This window comes from Dermacentor andersoni, chromosome 3 (assembly GCF_023375885.2).
Source record: "Dermacentor andersoni chromosome 3, qqDerAnde1_hic_scaffold, whole genome shotgun sequence".
Taxonomy (NCBI): domain Eukaryota; kingdom Metazoa; phylum Arthropoda; class Arachnida; order Ixodida; family Ixodidae; genus Dermacentor; species Dermacentor andersoni.
The window spans coordinates 154,599,734-154,619,673 of NC_092816.1; the positions used below are offsets into that span (position 1 = coordinate 154,599,734).

At 41.7% G+C, this 19,940-nt stretch overlaps 1 protein-coding gene and 1 long non-coding RNA gene across 3 annotated transcripts in view; one reads left to right on the forward strand and one right to left on the reverse strand.

The window, feature by feature from the left end:
- On the forward strand, nt 1-18,783 carry Mvk (Mevalonate kinase). The gene is made up of 9 exons (XM_050172893.3): nt 1-180; nt 573-717; nt 1,452-1,602; nt 8,539-8,771; nt 10,143-10,191; nt 11,634-11,724; nt 12,368-12,481; nt 13,160-13,331; nt 14,226-18,783. The coding sequence occupies exons 1-9, from the start codon at nt 103-105 to the stop codon at nt 14,330-14,332; spliced, it is 1,140 nt and encodes a 379-aa protein (XP_050028850.1). The 5' UTR covers nt 1-102; the 3' UTR covers nt 14,333-18,783.
- The window catches only part of LOC129383107 (uncharacterized), a 27,249-nt gene continuing 8,912 nt past the window's right edge, over nt 1,604-19,940 (reverse strand). The window contains exons 1-3 of one of the 2 annotated variants that reach the window (XR_008611036.2): nt 3,806-5,693; nt 3,570-3,732; nt 1,604-3,105 (exon numbers count right to left, since the gene is read on the reverse strand). This is a non-coding gene — a long non-coding RNA (uncharacterized lncRNA). Of the gene's footprint in view, nt 3,106-3,569; nt 5,694-19,940 lie in introns of those variants that run through there. The other variant, XR_008611035.2, reaches the window with a different exon arrangement.

Sequence of the window (19,940 nt, forward strand, 5' to 3'; positions counted from 1 at the left end):
GGAAAAAACCAAAACCAAAACAAAGCGCATGTTAAATACGTTGTAGGCGGGTTTGATCGCGCTTTTGTTTCGTGACTCGAGAGCGTGGCATCGTCTGCTACGATGGCCGCCTGTACCACTGCAGCATCAGCGCCGGGAAAAACCATAATTCACGGAGAGCACGCCGTCGTCTACGGCAAGGTGAGTTTGCAATACTGGGCAAAATACTTGGTGTTTCCTGTCGTCTAGGCGGATCTTAACAAAGTTTACTTTAGCCGGCGTTTTCCCTGTACTATGCTCTAAGTCCACCGAGCCGAAGCTAGCTCGCTCGTGCGTGAGCTTCCGTCCTGCTTGGGAAAACAAAACGCGCCACTTTTTCCTCGAACTCGACATTCGTCGCCGTCGCTGGTTTATCTTCTTTTTTTTTTCATTTCTATATATATGTATATATTTCTCCCTCGCGCTGCTCGATCGAGCTTTAGCTGCGGATCCAGTGGGCCGTGTTTCGTATAGATTGCACGTCGTTTGTGTCGCGCATTGAATATATCTGTCGAGGGCTTTTAATCTTTCTTCTGCTTACCCCTTTTCCCGAGGCCGCGGTCGCAGCAAGCGTCAACCTGCGGACCCGCGTTACTCGCTGCGAGCATGAGTCGTTCATTGTCTTGGAAGCTTCGGATCTCGACTTCGTCGAAGCCTGGCCCGTCAGCAAGTTTGAAGCTTTCACTGTTCCCAAAGGAGGTGCGTTGAACATCCGTATAATATATGTAGTGCATACTGATCTCGATCGCGCGACATCTAAACTCGGATAATTCAAAATCCCGGTTAATTCAAACAAACCTCGAAATTTTGGTTGTGCTGCTATGTCCAGAAGTCACTCAATTATTTCAAACAATTAAAAGTGTGATGTTAAACTTTTTTTGTTTCACAAGGGGTGGAGCAAGACTGACAAGAATTATCAGGCCAAGAGTGCATTTTATTGAGGGAATCACTGGCCAAAACACGCCCGTGTTTGGTATTTGCAAAAAAAAAAAAAAAAGCACTGCTAACGACCCATGCATGTATCCATGCAAGTATCTATTCTGACTGCACGTATCTGTTTGAATGTGACCTGCAGCCGGGATAGTATATGTGTGATAACCCATAAATATATTTGGGACCATATCTATTTTGGTTTGCATAGTTTGCGCTTACATTAGTTTGAACAAGAACATTTGGCAGTTGTACTAATTTATTGTATTCATAGAAAAGGAAAAAGAAGGAGAGGGTGGGAAACAAAAAGCCACGAGTGTCATAACTGTTGAACTTCCAAGTGGACACTTTATACATGCCCCACGGTAAGGGAAGAGTTAAAATAAAAGCGCACATTAAGTGAGACACATAAGTCCAAATTAGCACAAGTTGATTGTATATGACTTAAAGCCAAATGGCAGCAAGGTTGCCACACATTAAACATATTTATAATTGTCTTGCAGGCTACACGGCCACTGTCATCGCGTTCACCAGCCTTGTGCCAGATATTTGCAGCACCTTCGACGTTGATGCAAGGTCCTTCAAACCTGGAGACCAGGCGAAGCTTGCATTCCTCTTTTTATTCACTGGCATCACATTAAGGCACAACGATGGGTAAGTACGAATGCACTGTAACCGTGGTTGTAGTTTACATGCAGATATAACTATATAATTAAATAGTCTGCACACAACTGTACAGAGAGAGAAAACTTAAAAAAAAAAATCGGAAGTCAGCCAGAGGAGAGAGGGATACAGACTAAGCATATAAAAAGTAAAGGTCAGCGAAGTCGTCCCGAAGTGCATTCCTGTAGCCAGAGTTGTTGAACAAAGATGTCGCTGTAGCCACTGCTTCAACAAGAGGACTTGTCCTTGCCAGGGCAGCAACTGCTTTCCTTTGCGGCATCTACGCAAACGTAGCTCTCTCTCTCTTTCTCCCTCATCCTAAATGGGGGAGGAGAAGAATAAGCTGGTGCATAGAGTAGGGTAGGGAAAGTCAAAGTGTTCAAAGAACAAAGGAAGAAAAATGGAGTTTGTTGTTCAGCTGTGATAGAGAAAGCACTGGGGGGTACTGCTGTTGGTTCCTGCAAAAAGTTTGGATGACAAGAAATGGAAAAGGATCTATGTGTGTAAGCAGGAACTGTCAATCTGCAGGTGTGCCCAGTTTTTCAGAAAAACAAAAACTCATATGATAAACGGTTCAGATGTTTTAAAAACAAGCAGTAGAAATAGAAGTAAAAAGGGAGAACCACCAACCAAGAAACAACAAAGGAAAAATAGTGGCAGAAGCCATCAAACATGATTGTCAGAGTCAGCGATAGCTTTTTTGTGTAACCTGCCGCATATATCCCCATGCCATCTGTGAATCATGAAATTCTGCAGACACATACTCAAGCAGCAGAAAGTCCCCGTTAGAAAATCTGTCTGACGTCTCTGGCCAGCTGAAAAATGGTTGGCCCGACCTCGGCGCCTGATGGGGGGCCGGCATCAGGGATTGATACTGGCCTCACATGTAGCGACCACCGGCAAGTGACTTAGGCCCGACCACTGTAGCCGACTACGACTCAACATTTTGTAAGCACCGGTTTGCCGTTGGCCATCAGCTGGGTGAAGATGTGTCTTTTTTTTTTTTATTATGTTAAAAAAACACATCAGGTATTTCTTTTTTTGCTGCGTGTTGCCTTTTCAGGTCAACGATATACAGTTTATTAGAGGCGTTTAACTCATGCTGACAATTAATATATGCAATATGCACGTAATTCACATGTGAAACATAATTAAATGCCACTAATTATTCTCTGTACTCGTTAGTATAAATACGTAACACGCAACAGAAGAAACACGTGAATGCAATGTTTTCTCTTTTTAGGTGTTTATTTTGTAACCATAAAATACATTAATTTTTTCGCAGCAGTGTTAACAATTTGCAAGTAGTCTTGGTTCACTGAAATAGTATGATACAGCTGAAAGACAGTGCTGGTCTGCTGTGAGAGTTTCCCATACTGCCTGGGAGGCTCTCTTTCGGCCATGCCCATGTTCTTGGCTCTGAATGGTACAGTATCCGGCATTTCTCTGTTCCCGTCGAGAGTGTAACTTGGATAGTTAGAGTGCTCATACAAACTGAAACAAACAAATAATATAATAATGAATAACTCTGTGAACCATGCAGATGATCTAGTGGACTTTTTCACATTTGTGTGCAAGAAATCCTGACCCTGGCACAGCCAGAGACGAAAATTATTATTTCGTCGTTGCACACGCATGCAACAGACATATACTGTGCACGTCCAGTGAAAATTAGTGCGTTCAACTTCTGCAATGTGATTCACGCTTTAGGATCGCCCAAGGAAACACGAGGACAGGAAGGATCGATTTACTGGCTTGGCTCAGAATATTGTTGAAGAAGATATACATCCAGGGAGCACGATAAATGAATACGACAACAGATGGCATGCACAAACAAAATTGCATGCAGACTGCCATGAGATAACTATAATTGTTTACATCACGTTGAGATTGCGGTGACAAAGTTTTACATGTAAACTATGAAAATGAGACAGCAGAACAATTGAGGAACAACTTACATATCGGTTATCTGCAGTGCTTCACGTGTGTGTCTTTTTGTCCGATGTTCCTAGATCTACTCTGGTCCACATGTGGGGATGTGCCACACACAGTCCATTCTTACCTATAATGCAGCAGACGTATATCCTACAGTACTGGGTATTTACAGTTTTGTTTTTTCATCTGTGAGAAGGAACAAAAGCGACTTAGAATGAATTATGACTTTTCCGCAGTGACAACCAGACAAGCGTCTTACCCGATTTCTTCCCGAGTGGTGATAACAGTTCCGAGTGTAGCAGGTCATTCGCATACTATGCTTCAATTTAAGCAGGGTCGTTCCAGTGTTTCCTAGAAAAAAAATAAAGGAAAATACGCCACACTTACAAGATAAAAAATAACATTAATGATATATACCTGAAAGTACGTTTCACATTAACGCTTGATCCGTTCTCATATAAAGCTCTTCTTCTTTTTCTTCATGTCAGAAAAAACAAACACAAAGAACAAGGAGTTCATACGTTGCAAAACCATTCGCACAATACAAAGCTAGTTTTGTTCACTTGACAAAGGCAGTCATGCACTACACAATGTGAAATTAAAATGCCACTTATGAGTACGTATATCTTGCACGGCGAGACACGGCAGCTCCACTCCATGGAAAGGGCTTGCGCTCTTCTTGTCCATGATAACAGAAATGCACCAACTAGTCTACCAAGCTGTCGAGATGCAAAACGAGCTGGCATCCAGAGCTAGCATTTGGCGGGAACTTGCGCCCCTGCCGCCCTGCATGGGCCCTAGTGAGCAGGCGATGCTGCGCCTGACGAAGAAAAAATATGTAGCAAAGAAAGCCCCACTTCGCTTTCTCGCCTCGTCCTCGTTAGTGGGAACTGATACTGACGAAAAGAATCGCCCGTCCCTGCTTTCCAAGAACCTTTTCATTCCTTCTAGGAGAGGGAGATGCGACAGCACAAGACGACCACGGTTCCCTATACTTTTCCTTTCTTCTTCTTTTTTTCTTTTTTCGCTGTTTCCTTCTTGGTGTGTGCGTGTGTTGTGCGTGTGCGTGCGTGTGTAATGTAAACCTGCGATCTAGATTTTGCAGGGATTGGTAGCTCTATACGAATATGTATATAGCTAATATATATAATAATTTTAATGTCTTCACTGTGTCAAACAGCATTTTGGGTGCTATGTATGTTACCACGTAGGTTCTGTTTTCCTTTTTGTTAAGATTGTCTAAATATTGTCTAATCTTGTTTTGTTTTCTTTTGTCCTTGCTCATTGTTGTATAACTGCTTTTACACTGTACAATTACCTTTGTTTTAAAAGTCTTGATGTGAAGCCGCTGCCAAGCGAAAGGGGGCTGCGACTTTGTCAAGCTGTATCTGACAGCTTTTTCTGTGACTCTGCTGTCTGCACCTTTACAAAGCAGAAATAACTCATTTGAATTTTAATAAATATCTTCAATGCATCGCGTCTGTTTTGCACGAAGTTCGATATGTGCGTGCATGCATGCACATCAACACACCTTCTAGGGAGCTTTGCATGAAAATGGTAGATATGCCTTACAGGAGACGGAGCTTTAAAAACACTCATGATGTACCATAAGTTTATTAATTCTGAACTGCCTGATTGTTGAATGTCATTAGTTCATTGAGCAAAGGTTGGAATAATTTGATCTAGCTCTAGTTCTTCCCAATCAAATACACGTCGACCGCAGAAATGCTCCATTTGTATGACTGACATTGATTGAGATATGCAGCCTTAATTATTCTTAGATGAATTCACAATAGCTACAAAAATTGCAGATTTTGATATCTGTTCACCATTCGGCTTCGTATAATCACCTCTTTCACACTCCCCAGTGGAAACATCCAACCGAAATGTTTTCCTGAACTGTACAGTCCGCGAGTCGCCTGCGCTTATATCGTCTGATAATTTTTACTGTGATGCGACAGGACCGTTTAAAATTAACACGCCGTCCACGAACAATTTTGCTTGACTCTTTCTGCTGTGCAGATGACTATTACGAGAACTATCTAATGCAATATCCACTTTATTATATCTTGTTCCCCGTTAAATAGTTATTTTCTCCATAGTTTACCTGCAAAAAAAGAAAGCAATAATACAAATACAAATACAAATACAAATACAAATACCTTTATTTCAACATCAGGGATGTTAGGGGTGCACCCAAAAAGCCTATCACTGGCTTGACAGAGGGGCGCACCCCCGTACATAAAAACCGGCAGCAACAGAACACGGACAGAACAATAAAAAAAAGACTACAGTGCATAGGTAAACATCATATTCAATAAATATTAGTGAACATCCTCTTGCAATAACAAATAAATGAAGGCGGCAGAATTAACACGAAATGCTCAGGAACACTAAAGAATGCAAAACGAAGAATAACAATAAGAGAAGAAAAAAAGAGGAAGGAGACGCAAACTTGCAGTAACAAAAAATCGTATCATTAGGTTTTCAGTGCTCATTGCGCCGATTACGAAGAGTTGGAGTTATATGTCGGAGCATTTGACGACCGTAATTAGTACGAAAGGATGGCACATGCCAGACGTCGTTGTTACGTGTTGAGTAGTAATATTCTGGGCCATAAGTTAGCTGTGTCATCAAAGAATGTGTCATGATTTTTCCGTTTTCTTTCATAAAGAAAACGGAAAACAATATAATACTGTGACAAACATATTCGTTTTCAAAGTATTGAGATCTTGTGATTTTTGGTAAAGGAAATGTAATACTTCCGCGATATGTCTTCTTCTTGCAAGTTGCACACTGGTCTCCACATACTCTTGCTCTCATAATAGTGGTCGTTTCATGTGCACCCGCATATATGGCGAAAATAAATTTGATTCTGATTTCACAATTCCTTCTAATTACTAGGGTTCGATCAGTCCAGAACAAAACACAGACCCATCCCTTAGCCAGAAGTTGATCAAACTGCCAGATGAACTGTCACTAGCATCTGTATATGATGGCTGCTGCTTTTCCCCGTGTGACGAACCGCTGTCATTGCTTTTGTATAGCTGGTCTATATGCCGTCATCATATATTCGTCCATCAACATTCGTTACGCAAAAACAACAACAACAAAAATTGCTGCCTCTCACTTCTTCAAAGCACTGCACAGCCTGTCGGAATGCACTGGTGCATATGAACGCATTGGCCCAAAGGCTCAATTTCAAAGTAAAGTGTGGTTCAATTCCTGCCTGAACCACCGGTGAAGACTTTTCGCGCCACGTTACTTTATTATGCTCGCTTTTCTTGTGACTGATGACAAGACATTAAATTTGGCGGCCTCTGCAAGACAAAGACATGGACACTACATCAGCACCGAACATCATGTTGGAGCTCTTTTCTTGTTTGAAAGCACCATCAACTTCTGCTTATCAAGACCCCACAGTTCTTGGCTACACACTGTTGCCACCGCACGTACAGTGCTAAACGCACTACGCGAGGTGAAATCAGCTAATTGCACATGACAGGCAAGTGAGGCGAGGAGTAAGGATGGGTGCAGGACTGCATGCCAAACACGTGTCAGCAGATGGATTGGAACTGATGTCCCTCATATGCAGGCCAAGTGACAGCCCTGCTGATGTCACATGTATGCACTTGTTGGCATCACGACATGCAAAAAAATTACCAGAAAAGCCAGGAAAGGAGCACACAATTGCTTTTTGAATTATCAGAGGAAGTTTAGGGGCCCTTTAAAGCAATGTCACCACAAGCTTGCTCGAATTTCAGTGGCTCTAAGGTGCACAATGTTTTCCTGGTCTCTTAGTACAATTGCGCAACTTTGGCTAACTGTTCAACAGATGTCTTTCTGCTGTTCCATTCTTTTTTTATCGGGCCTTGTTGCCACTGGATTTCCTTGCCACTGCTGCACTGCTGGTGTCTAGTCCTGCATGTTGTCCCGAGTGTCACCTTGTCAATCATATGTAAAAAATCCAGTGTCACTCACCAGTGATACATTGTTATAACTGCCACGTCCTTAAATGGGCACACTCACATTGCCTATGAATTATCTACTAACCTATCAAGGTTAATCATGGAGGTTAACAAAAGAGAGCTTGAAAAAACGCTAAGGACTGCGCAGTAAGTAATGGAACAAAAAATTATTGTTGTGACATCGTGATACAGAAAAAGCGCGATATAAATCAGGCAGCAAACAGGCCTAGCTGATAAGATCGAGAACTGGGCAAGTTGTTGATGCCTGTGAATCGCACTTAAGACACAGAACTAACGAAAGGAATTGACAGGTGTACATGATATTCTACTTGATTCTACTTGAGATTAAGAGGGAGGATTGGAGTTGCACAGGCCATGTAATGCGTAGGGCAGTCAACTGGTATGTGTTCCATTCATACAACAGAATAAATGCCAAGAGAAGGGGAGCGTAGTTGAGTGATGGCTCAGGACTAGGCGGTGTGATGAAATCAGGAAATTTGCAAGCACAAGTTGGTGTCAGCTGACACAAAACCAGGGCAATTAGAGATCACTAGGAGAGGCCTTCGTCCTGCAGTGGATACGAAATAGACCAGTCATGATGACTAGGATTGCTACAAGGTAGTAGTACCCTTAGTTTTCCAATTAAGGGAAACTAGCCCAAAAGGAAAGCTACTACTCAGTAGCTTAACATTATCCAAGGCCCTTTACAGACAACAAAGGCATGATTAGCACACAACTCCCAGCTAGACATTCAAATATAACGCAGTCACCAAACTTCCTTAGTAATAGTCACCAAGCAGTACAATAACACTCCGACTATTACTCCTAAGGACACAAAAAAACACAAGGGTAGCGGTCAGCATACAATTAGCCTAATAGGTATCCAAAAAGGTGTCTCGAAAATCCTTAATCATCAGCTGCAACTTCTTTGTCTGCCTACTCTAGCTCCGGCATGAACGAGTCTTGGTCTTTTAAATATTGTCAGTGATGTAACTTGAGCTGGAATATTGCTTGAATGACGCAGACACTTTGGCCCTGCCAAGTTCACCGTCAATTCAAGGCTGCCACTGGGAGCCGGTCTCGGATCATCAGCATCCTACAGCACGGCCTTGGCGACGGTGCTTCTGGCGAAATATGGAGCTGTGCAACGCACTCTTTCTAGCAAGGACCGCGAGCTCATCTCCTTGTGGGCATTCCAGGCAGAGTGCATCCTGCACGGTCAGCCCTCAGGCATCGACAACACAATCTGCACATATGGTACTCCTCAATCAACCGATGTGCTTCCTTTCACGAAATGCATGCAGGGATATGTTTATATGTTCCCTTAAGGTGAGGGCAGGCAAGAAGAACTGGGAAGAGGATCCCATTCCGAGGTTACAGCCTGAATACAGAGTTTCAACATGGTCCTTATCACCATCATGGTCATCAGGACCATGATGATCTATTTTAATGGAGTGATGGTTTCAGGCTGAGCCTGCCATTCTCAGTGTCCTTGGGTGCTTATAAAGTATGCTGTCGTAGGCAGTAATATGCAGTCTCCATGCCCTTGGGTGTTTATGAAGAATGCAGTATGAAGTATGCAGTTGTTAAAGTTGGCTCATCACATGAAATAAATTAAATGAGCACAATAAAAGACACGGGCAAGACAGGGAACAGCACAGGTGCTTATTTACAACTAATGTTGGTTTTTCGTATATATATATATATATATATATATATAACCTGTGGTGGCGTTAATTACGTTGGTTGTTAGTGTACGGCTGTGCTGTTTCATGTCTGGGCTGTGTCTTATTTTTTTAACTCATTTAACTTATAATTGTATGACAGCTAAAGCAATGCTTTGGTAAACTTCCCAATTTGCTTTCATGCTGCTGAATTTCATGTTTACTTTATACTGACTCAGCAAAACATTCTTTGAGTTCGGAGGGAGTTGATTTGACTGGACCTTTGTGTATGCTTTTGTTTTAGAGCACAGCTCTTAGGCACCCGTTCCTGTGGTGAGTGCCGGTGTTCCCGGCTTAACCTAGCAAATGAGTACAGTGAAAGACGAGAGCGAATGCAGCGCGGAACGGGAGATGAAAAGAAAAAGCGAAAAGAGAGAAGAGGCACGAGGAGGAAGTAAAGCGGAGAGGAGGGTGCAACAGAACCGTGAGGTGGAAAGCGAGAAAGGAGAGTATGGCAAAAGCGTGAGAAGAAAACTAAAGCGTAGTGCAGCGATGATCGCTGTGAGATGGTGCCAGAGTAACGCATGTTGTCTGAGAGGTCTGTCGGCGGCGGCTGCTGTGAATCGCACCCAAAGGTCACTCACGCGATGCCTCTCGCGATCTCTAGATTAGTGAGGCAGTGGCACCACGCTTTGCTCCGTTTGCAATGTGCCGCTTGAGACCGATTGTCCGTGTCCGCCAATATATCACGAAATGAAAACACGTATAGAGCTGCGCTCAAATTTCGCATTAGGGAGTATCGCAATCGTTGATGAATTTTATTATTCTGGACCCACAGAGGTGGCCTTAACTGTGTCGTACATGGTCCTTGAAGGGACCCAACCTTGATATCTAAGAGTTGGAAAAAAGTAAGTGGCTTTTGCTGAAATCATATAAAAGAGACCTTCCACTTTTTTTTTTTCAGGAGGTGCCGTTCTTTTCAAGGGTGGGAAAATAAGTGAAATTCTCGAGAGGTGAGTGAAACCTAGTAATTGCATATCAGTTCCGTGGAAAATTCGCAGTGTAGAGGAAGATTCATGAAAAGGAAAAATTGTCATCTACTGGACAGTCGCAAGAAGCTGCAAAAGGAACTCATATAGGTTGCTCAGAAAGAAAGCTTCACAATTGAAGGAAAATTTGTCCTGTTCCAAGTATCGATCCCGGGACCAATGCCTTTCCAGGGCGGTTGCTCTGCCATCTGAGCTCTGAACTTTCCTCCAGCTTGCGGGCTTTTGCAGAACTGGTCTTTTGTATTCAGTGTCCCTGTGCTTTGAATTGCCAAATCATTTGGCCTCACTCTGAACTCTGCTAGCCTCCTGGTTAGCTCAGATGGTAGAATCACTGCCCCAGAAAGGCGTTGGTCCTGGGTTTGATCCTAGAGCAGGATGAATTTTTCTTCAACTGTGAAGCTTTCTTATTGAAGAACCCGCAAGGGCATTCTTCATAGATTCGTGCTACAGATCAAGTGGATGACAATTTTCTCTTTCAGAAACCCAGAAAAGACGAGCTGCATATGACTTACTTGCTCTCTCCTCCAATAAGAAAATAACAGGTAACAGAGTTCCCTTTTACAACCTATTATTGATTATGTGGACAAATGCGGCTTTTGAGAAGTGCTTCTGTTCGTGTTACTGAAGAAAATAAAATAGCATGTGCACACATGTGTGACTGTGGCTGGGAGGACATGTCAGAAATCTAACAATGTGAATGTGGTTGTGTCACCATCTCGCATTCGACCTACACTCTTCCGCAAATCAGCATGTGTACGCAGTGGAAGTATAATGAAATTTTGCCCGAATGTTTTATGAGGGTTTGGAAAAAATTTTGCTCTTGTCAGGTATCATGACTGAAAGAGAGCAAGTTGCTGCCACCAACAGAGCCAAAGCATGTCAGAATGCCTAAACAGAAATAAAAATTTTATTGAAAAAGCGTATATTTCGCTTAATTTCATTACCTTAAAGGCCGCCCTCAGTAAGGGGTATTGCATAAGGAATGGGCATATGCAAGTACATGCAGGGAACAAGAGAATGAGAAGTGTGTGTGTGGATGTGTGCGCATTTGTATGCATTCACTGCGCACTGAATAAAGTGCAAGTACTTAATAACTGAGATGAATGCATACAAGATTATTAAACTAATCAAAGCAGGTGAGTATGGCAACATTGTGTAGCAATGTTGCATTGGCACTTCTGTGCTGAATGCTATCCCAGTCAGTGTTGCTGCTAGGAAACAAAGTGACAGCATGAAGACATTGTTGCTCAGAAAAAAAGTAACAGCGCTGGGAATAAGCAGTAACTTTTTTCATGTGGAATTACAGACTTTTCTGGGGTGTTAGTTATTTCTGACACCGAGACAATGCAAACTGTTCAGCACAAATGTTCTCATGACAGCATTATGAGGCATGTTTTTTTTCTCAGCATTCCCAGCTACAAGGTATTGCTAGTGAACACCCAAGTTCCCAGAAACACCAAGGCTCTGGTGGCAGGTGTCAAGAAGAGGCACGACCAGGTAACGTGTGCCTTCCGAATGCTGTCAGATGTCTAGACTGTCTAAAACAGAATGTTTAGTGTGATAATTTTCATTGCAGTAGTGAAAACCTGTCGCTGTTATTGCTGTTATTGCTGTTATTGCTGAATATTGCTGAAGCCAACGCCTTGACAAGAGGACTTCGTCTTCATCAGGGAAGCAACACCCTGGTCAAGACAACTCACCTTGTTGAAACTTTGGCTTCAGCGACATTCCTTGTTCTACCGCAGTTAATAGCTTCAAGCCGCCATCATCCTGGGAACCTCTCTCTTGTTTAGGATCTTTGTGATATGTGACAGTATGTAACAATCAGAATAGCTCATGGATAAATTTTGGGGCAGAGTAAGCCCCATGTGTTTGCCAGTATTTTGTACATCCGTATCTTTGCGAGTGCATAAAAATATAAATAAAATTTCTGCCCATGTGATACTGCCTCTCTCGTGAATAAGGCTACACCTAGCGGGTTTCTACATAATTAATTTCATTACTAGACTCAGCTTGATTACAATGATGTGAGGTAGTCCCACAGTCAGCGACATAACTATAACCTTCTGTATTCTTTCAGTCACTCTCAAATCCAACAATGTTCTGATCAGGTAATTGAAGTAATTGTCTTCCTCTTCAGTTTCCAGAAGTTATAAAGCCAGTCTTGGAATCCATCGAAGCAATTTCTGAAACCTTTTGGAAGCTCCTGAAGACTGAACCTGAGACGGCAGAGAACGTTTTCTCCAAAGCCTTGGTAAGCCTCTACCAAAACTATTCACTAAGTGCTGATCACAATCGGCAATGATTAAATGGATCAAAATTGGTCCATTGATGTACCCAGATTGCAATGTGGACCAATCTTACAGGCAGTGTACTCAAAGGAATGGCTAGGCCAAATCTGATACTACCGTGTGATATATGTCCTTGCAAGAGTTTTAATGCAATGGAATTACTATACAGATCAGGATTTGGCATTCAGCAATGTAGAGAAGTGGTGCATCACTGGTAGCGCAACTAGCAGGGTGCTGACGTCTATAGGCAACATTGTACTCATGTAGACAGCACCTGTATACCATAATGCCACAATAACTCACAGGTGACTTTGAGATAGGAGAAGTCATTTGACAGAATATACAAGTGGGCATTTCGGTAATCCGTACTGAATAGAACAGCACGAACAGAAAGCGAAGGACAGACGAGAGAAGATTCAGCACTGACGAAGCACTGTCAGTGCTTTGTCTTGTCTTGTCTTGTCCATTTTTTGTCCTCCTTTTTCACTGTTCTATTCAGTTCAGTGGGAGTCCTGTGGATGCCAGTAGGGAATGAAACGATACAGAATCTCACGATGTCATTGCAGTCACTCGATTGAAGCGTAAAGACCTATGAGTTTTCTTTTGCTTTGCATTTGAAGTTGCATGTGTCTGCGATGCAGGAACTGGTGGAGATGAACCAGTCCCTGCTCAACTGCCTTGGAGTTGGCCACCCGCGACTGGACAGGGTCGCCGAGATTGCTGCCCAAAACAGTCTTGCTGCAAAGCTGACGGGGGCAGGCGGTGGTGGTTGTGCGCTGCTCCTCTGCCGTGTTGGCTGTCAAAATGGAGTGGGTGCGTACAGGTTTGATAAAGACCAACAGTCCTGACCGCCCTCTCCAAGATAAATTGCGCAGCCCATTCATGCAGAGCACGTATATCAGGCATGCATCAGGGGCAGCCACCACTGTAAGAGGAGGAGGATGGTGCCAGATACGGCTGAATCTGTCCTTCTAAACAAAGGCATGCCAGCAGTTGCTTTGCCCAGGCATCTCCTTTTAATGGTATGGCAATAAATATGCATGGGGATGAATAGTTCATCACAGCATAGCTTAATGATAGAGCACTACACGTGTAATATTAAAAATTCTGGGTTGCACTGCCAGCAGTGGCAAACTGTCTTTATGTCCACTGTCATTTTCTTTTCTCTTATTATTCAAACATTGGCCAAGCAATGTTTGAAAGTGATGTCTTGCAAATCACTCTTGGTTGATTGTGGCTTGAGACCACGGTAATGTGGACAGAGGTGGGGTCATAACTACAGGTTTTGCATACCGCTGACAGGGATTTATTCAAGCATGGCAGACATGCTCCCGACGCCCTCCATTTTAGCTGGAGCTGTCGTATAAGCTGGCACTTATGTCAAAAGCAGCTAGAGGTGCAGTACTCGTCCTGCTTGTACTCATTTCCAAGTTACGTTGTAGACGTAAAAATGAGTACTAAGTACAAGTTTGTTGTTACTACAGAAGTAACTCAGATCGCTTAGCAATAGAAAGATTAGTTACCATATTTTGGTAACTATATGCTTAATTATCCACGTTGTGGTGTTTTGAAAGGCCATCAAATGTGGCTGAAGTTCCTCTCATCACTTAAATATGTTGCAGTTTTGCATATTTGAACACTTCAGTGGAAACACACTGCCTCTACAGGGAATAACAGCTGTGTTTTTGCAAACGAAATTCTGTGCAGGTGCAAGCAGTGAAGCTCAATCGCTAGCAGTGTGCAAGCAGCTCGAAGAGGAAGGCTTCCTGTACTGGGAGGTGGACTTGGGTTGTCCTGGAGTCATGCTAGACTGAGCTGTGCTCATTGATCAAAGGAAGTTAACTTCAGGCCAGAGCATGTTTTAGGCCAGCGGAATGTAAACTGCACTGTGCGAGCACCCTAGAGTGCTCAAAAGCGACCCATCGAATGTACCATAAGACTCACACAAACTCACGGAATCATGAACTCGGGCTCAAAGATGTATAACTAGACCTGACTCAGAATAAGCTGCTAATGAAAAGGATATTAACCTCTTTTTCTGGGTGGTTCTTAGCCATATGCTCTTTCTGTTCCATTGAACAGAACTGTACACTGTTCAAAACTACCCTAATTAACCTCATTTCAAGATTTATACTGGTTGTTTTAATTAGGTGCAGTGAAAGTGTGTCTTGGTTCAATGAGCAGTTGCGAAGAGCCAGTAAATATAAAAAGCATCTGTATAAGCACACAGTTGCTAACAATCCATAAACTACATGGGAAACCTACTGAAAAAGCTACAAGGATTACCAAAGATTGCCTAAAGCTACCTGGTGCCAGTTTTACAGCACGTCTTGCCTACTATGCTATCTAATAACCCCCAAAGATTTTGAAGCTTAATTAACCCACGTTCACATCCTGATTCATCCTTGACAAATTCTAATGGCGATCAGCTGGATGATGCCCATTCTGCTCAACTCGTTAACTACACTTTTTCATCTGTTTTTCAGACATGAAGTCATGACCCCTTCTCGACTTCTCAGTTCATTTCATAATTATTCTATGCCCCCAATAGTCATAACTAAAGATTGTATTCTTTCCTTATTAACTAACCTTAAAGATACTAAAAGTACGGATCCTCTTGGCTTTAACAACAAAATGCTTAAAAACATTATCGGAGTATTTTTTCAAGTCCTATTTTCACTTTTGTCTCAGTCATTATCATCTGGCTCCATCCTTCACTACTAGCGAGTAGCTAAAGCAATGCCAATTTTCAAATCGGGCATCCGCTCTGATCCTCTAAACTGCAGATCCATTTCATTGACTTGCACCTTCTCCAAGCTCCTTGAACACATCATACGCACCCATATCATTACTTATCTTGAAGATCAAAGCATCATATTTATATATATCAGTACAGTTTTTTGCTAGGAATTTTCTTCTGACACTCAGTTTGCTGGATTTACTAACGAATTGTTTACTTTAATGGACGCCGGTATTCAAGTCGGCGCTTTGCTTGTCGATTTTTTCCTAGGCATTTGACTGGGTCCCCCAGCATAGACTACTACTCAAGTTATCGCGCCTCAATATTCACCCTCAGGTTTTAGCATGGATTGAAGACTTCCTCTCATCTCGCGTTCACCTCTTAATGGTTCTAACTCTTCAATGGCTCAAGTCACATCTGGTGTACCGCAGGGGAGCATGCTTGGTCCCCTGCTCTTTCTAATATTTATTAATGATTTACCTAATTATGTATCTTCCCAAATTAGACTGTTTGCTGACGACTGTGTTGCGTACCAAGCCATTAAAAGTGGTGCTGACCGTCAATCTTTACAAACTGACTTTGATTCAATTAACACTTGGTGTTGATCATGGCTAATGACTCTAAACGACTCTAAGACAAAGCTTGTCTCCTTTACAATAAATTCTTGCCGCATCCCAACCACATACACTCTTAATGACATAACAGTTGAGACAGCTTCCACTTACAAATATATAGGCGATCCCCTTCAGTCCGACTTAACCTGGAACTATCACATTGATTTGATTCTAGCGGCTGCTAACCATTTTCTTGGCATCTTAAATGTAATGTTTGACATGCTCCTGCGCAAGTGCGTAAGCTTCCTTATATTAACTTAATCCGACCTAAAATAGAGCATGCTTCAGCCATATAAGACCCGGATCAAGCCTACATCATAGATAACATCAAATCCTCACGGAACTGTGCGACTCATTTCATTTTTTCAGATCACTCACATTTCACTAGTGTAATGGCGTTAAAAGCTCGTGCGGATCTCGATAACCTTTTCCATAATCGTAAACTTGCTCACCTAACTCTTTTTCACTAAATGTACCATCATCCGTTGCTTCATGAGGATTTCTTTCACTCACCCTCAGCTGTCTTTCCACACCATGACCATCCTTTCAAGAGCAAATGAAATACATGCCACACTTCAACCTTTGCCAAATCATTCATACCCAAAACCATTATTGAGTGGAACCAGCTGCCTGCTACAATCGCAACTGAAATGAATTCGACAAATTTTCATGAACGTATAAAAAAAGAAAGCGATGCATAGCTTTTCTTCTAGTTTTGCTAGTTCTTGTAGTTCCATTCACCACAATGTGTTTTATTTTTTTCGTATTGTTTATTATGTTGCATTTTTTCATTATGTTTCGTTGAGTGTTATTGTTCTGCCACATTTTGATTCTTGTTGCTTATTCATTTATCCCACTTTTCTTGTTTGTCATGCAATCTTTTGCCACCCCCCTATGTAGTACACTCATTGTGAAGGCCTTTAGGGGTTTCTTGAAAAACATATTCAGAATAAACTTAGGCCTTAATTGAGTGCCAGCTCCACATGTACAAGTATAACAATCAACAGATTATTAGGCAGGCTGCAAAAAGAAAGAGATGCCCGTCAAGTCATGACAATTACTCAAAGGGCCTCACTGAATCATGACCAAGAATAACTAATGACTGCACTTAAGTTTATTTTGGTCACAAACACTTTGTACATCTAATAAGTGTAGATTATGCTCTTATGTGTTACGGATACGAGTTGCAATTCCAAGCCATATTTTGACCCCACCATTGCTATATTGCCTAAAGAGCAGAAAGTTGGGCCAAAAGACCTGCTTACTTTTTTTCCTGCACCAAATGGTGATGCTTTTCAATATTAAAGCCAAATTTCTGTATAGATTGTAATCTTTCTTGGCATTTTTCAATTTAAATAGGAGTGCTTGAGTGCCGAAATTCGCTAATAGAATATGAATGTGCAAGAAAAACAATGTTCATATATGGAATCAAATAATGAATATTTCCCAAGCAAGGTATAACGGTTGTACATAGAGCCCTTTCGAAAGACGAAGAAGGCTTCTTTAAGTTAATCGATACACGTAAAGACTGGATGTCAGCAACTGGATGGATCAGCTAATGGATGTCAGGGGAACTTTTAAATGAAAAATAAGTGAAAGTTGGTCATGTTTGGTGCACCAGTGACAATGACAGCAATAAACAAAGGAGTGGCTTGTCACCTAGTGCACGTAGTGGAATTGTGTTTGCTTAAGGTAGCCGAAGTTTTATGTTGCAGCAGTGTGCATCCTTCAAAACGCAGTGAAATCTGCTAAATAATGAATTGCATCACCTAAATTGAGACAACAAATTTGCAGGCTGCCAAGGACGATGCATGCTCATTTAGTGACTGTAAACTGCTGTGCGGAGAGAATCACCTCCACGTGTTTGCTCGGGAAATGGCGTGTCTACATAACAACCGCGTTTCTCCTGCAGGCGTATCATTTGAAAAAAAGTCTCCACTTTTATCGAACATTTTCACTGCAGGCTGCAATGAATATTGTTATCACTTGTGGTGTTGCAACAGATTTGAATATCCGACCAATTTGAATAGTGAGTTCTTTTATCAAATAACGAAGCCTTCAATCCACATTGGAAATGTTGAATATCTGCACAACCCTAGCTTTAATGGCAAAATAAGAGCCCCAGTTATTTATACTGAATACTCGTGCTTCGAATGGCAAGGGCGTTCATCTTTTAAAACAGTGCAGTAGAGATAACATGATCCTTTTTTGCAGCAATGCACTAGTAGTGTTGCCCCATAATATAGTACTAGTAACCAACTAATCATTAGCAAATACAGTAGACGCCTATTCATTTAACGTCAATTAATTCAAATTTTTGCTTAATTCAAATGCACTGGAAAGCCTTGGCAAGAAACCCTATATTTCTACGAAAGGAAAACTCGTCTAGTTCAAATTCAAAAACATGCTGCTTCAATTAATACGAGCTCCACCGGCGCCCCCTCATGCGCCGCAACAGTTACTAAAAGTTTGAAAACTCAAGAAATTCAGCAGTCAACGCTACTGCTTCCCTGGTCATGAAACTGTTTTATTTAAATGTACTTTTGGTCGTTTAGTGGCTGGCATTCCTTCTTCCATTGAAGCCATCTGTTCCCACCTGTTTCATGTTGTGTCACGCTGAAGCAGCGTTTAAACATGTCGCATTCTTTGCCTTATGCTGACTGAGTCTCACTTCAAGAGCAAGAAACAAAAAGAGATTACAGACTATTTCAAGCAATAAAAAAGATTTCAATTAGTTCATTTTACCACCATTAGTTAATCTGACCTATTGGGTAATTCAACGAAATATTTCCCTCTCTAAATTATTGAACTAATGGGAGTCAACTGTAATTAGTTGATCAGTATCTATCATTCACTTACTAATATTTGCCTTAACTTGTGTTGCCAATAAAAATACATTCTTCAATGCACAGCCTTCAGAAATATTACTTTTTTCCAAAGCAGGTGCAGGTAGTATGTAAGCGCTAATACATTTCCATGTGCTTAAAGTCAACAATATATTTGTATTCACTGGCGTGGTGAGAAATGTGGCGACTGGCTTAAATTTATTGTCTTTAAATCATTTACGCACCTGTTTGTTAACAGCATAAATTCATGTAGTATTTTTTGCATAAATATTGTTTGAGCAGAAATATATGAATATAATAAAATTCACTAAATTCATTATTACAGTTTGAACCACAATAAATAAAAGTTGCCTGAAAAGTAAATTAGTTGTGCATAAATAATTGTTCTTGAATAATTACCCCCTTTAAGCAGCAAGCAGAGCTTCACAAAGCAAGAAAAAATAAGTGTATCCCACACGTGTGGGAATAACTTTAGGCAAAGCTCTCACTGACTGCTGTTCTTGCAATCATGTTTAAGCATAGTGTACACAAACAAGTTGGACACGTTTTCATTGAGAAACACCTTGCTCAACATAAACTTGTTCTCGAATATGTGTTAAAAGCTCGCACATGTGGATTCTACACATGATGACGAACAAATTATGTAAAAGGTATGACTACACCAGAAGGATAACGAGAAGGTGACAAAGATAGAATGACCACAATGGCATATTACTGTAAATGTGTAACGACAACTTAACGATGACAGTGTTAAGATGACAACAGCGTGACGACTATGGGATGACAACACTGAATGTCCATAATGGCCTGGCGATGACACTATGACGGTACGACAACGATGGAATGATGAATAACGATGACAGCAACAGCATGATAATGACTGTATGACGACATTTGGAGGCAATACAAGAATGACGACCATAATGTAATGACAATGGTGTGATGACACCAGGATGACAGTGGGGTGATGATGCTGGAATGATGATGGCGTGATGACAATTGGATGATGATACTGGATGGACAGCGACTGTCGATGACTGTGCCATCACAACAGCCTGACCATGAATGCATGATTACGATCAAATGACAACAGCATTATTATGACCGTGATGACGGTATGATCACTGCATGATAATACAACAGCATGACGATAGAATGACGACGATAGTGTCACAACACCATTATAGCGACAAAATCAATGCCGTGATGGCTGAACGATGGC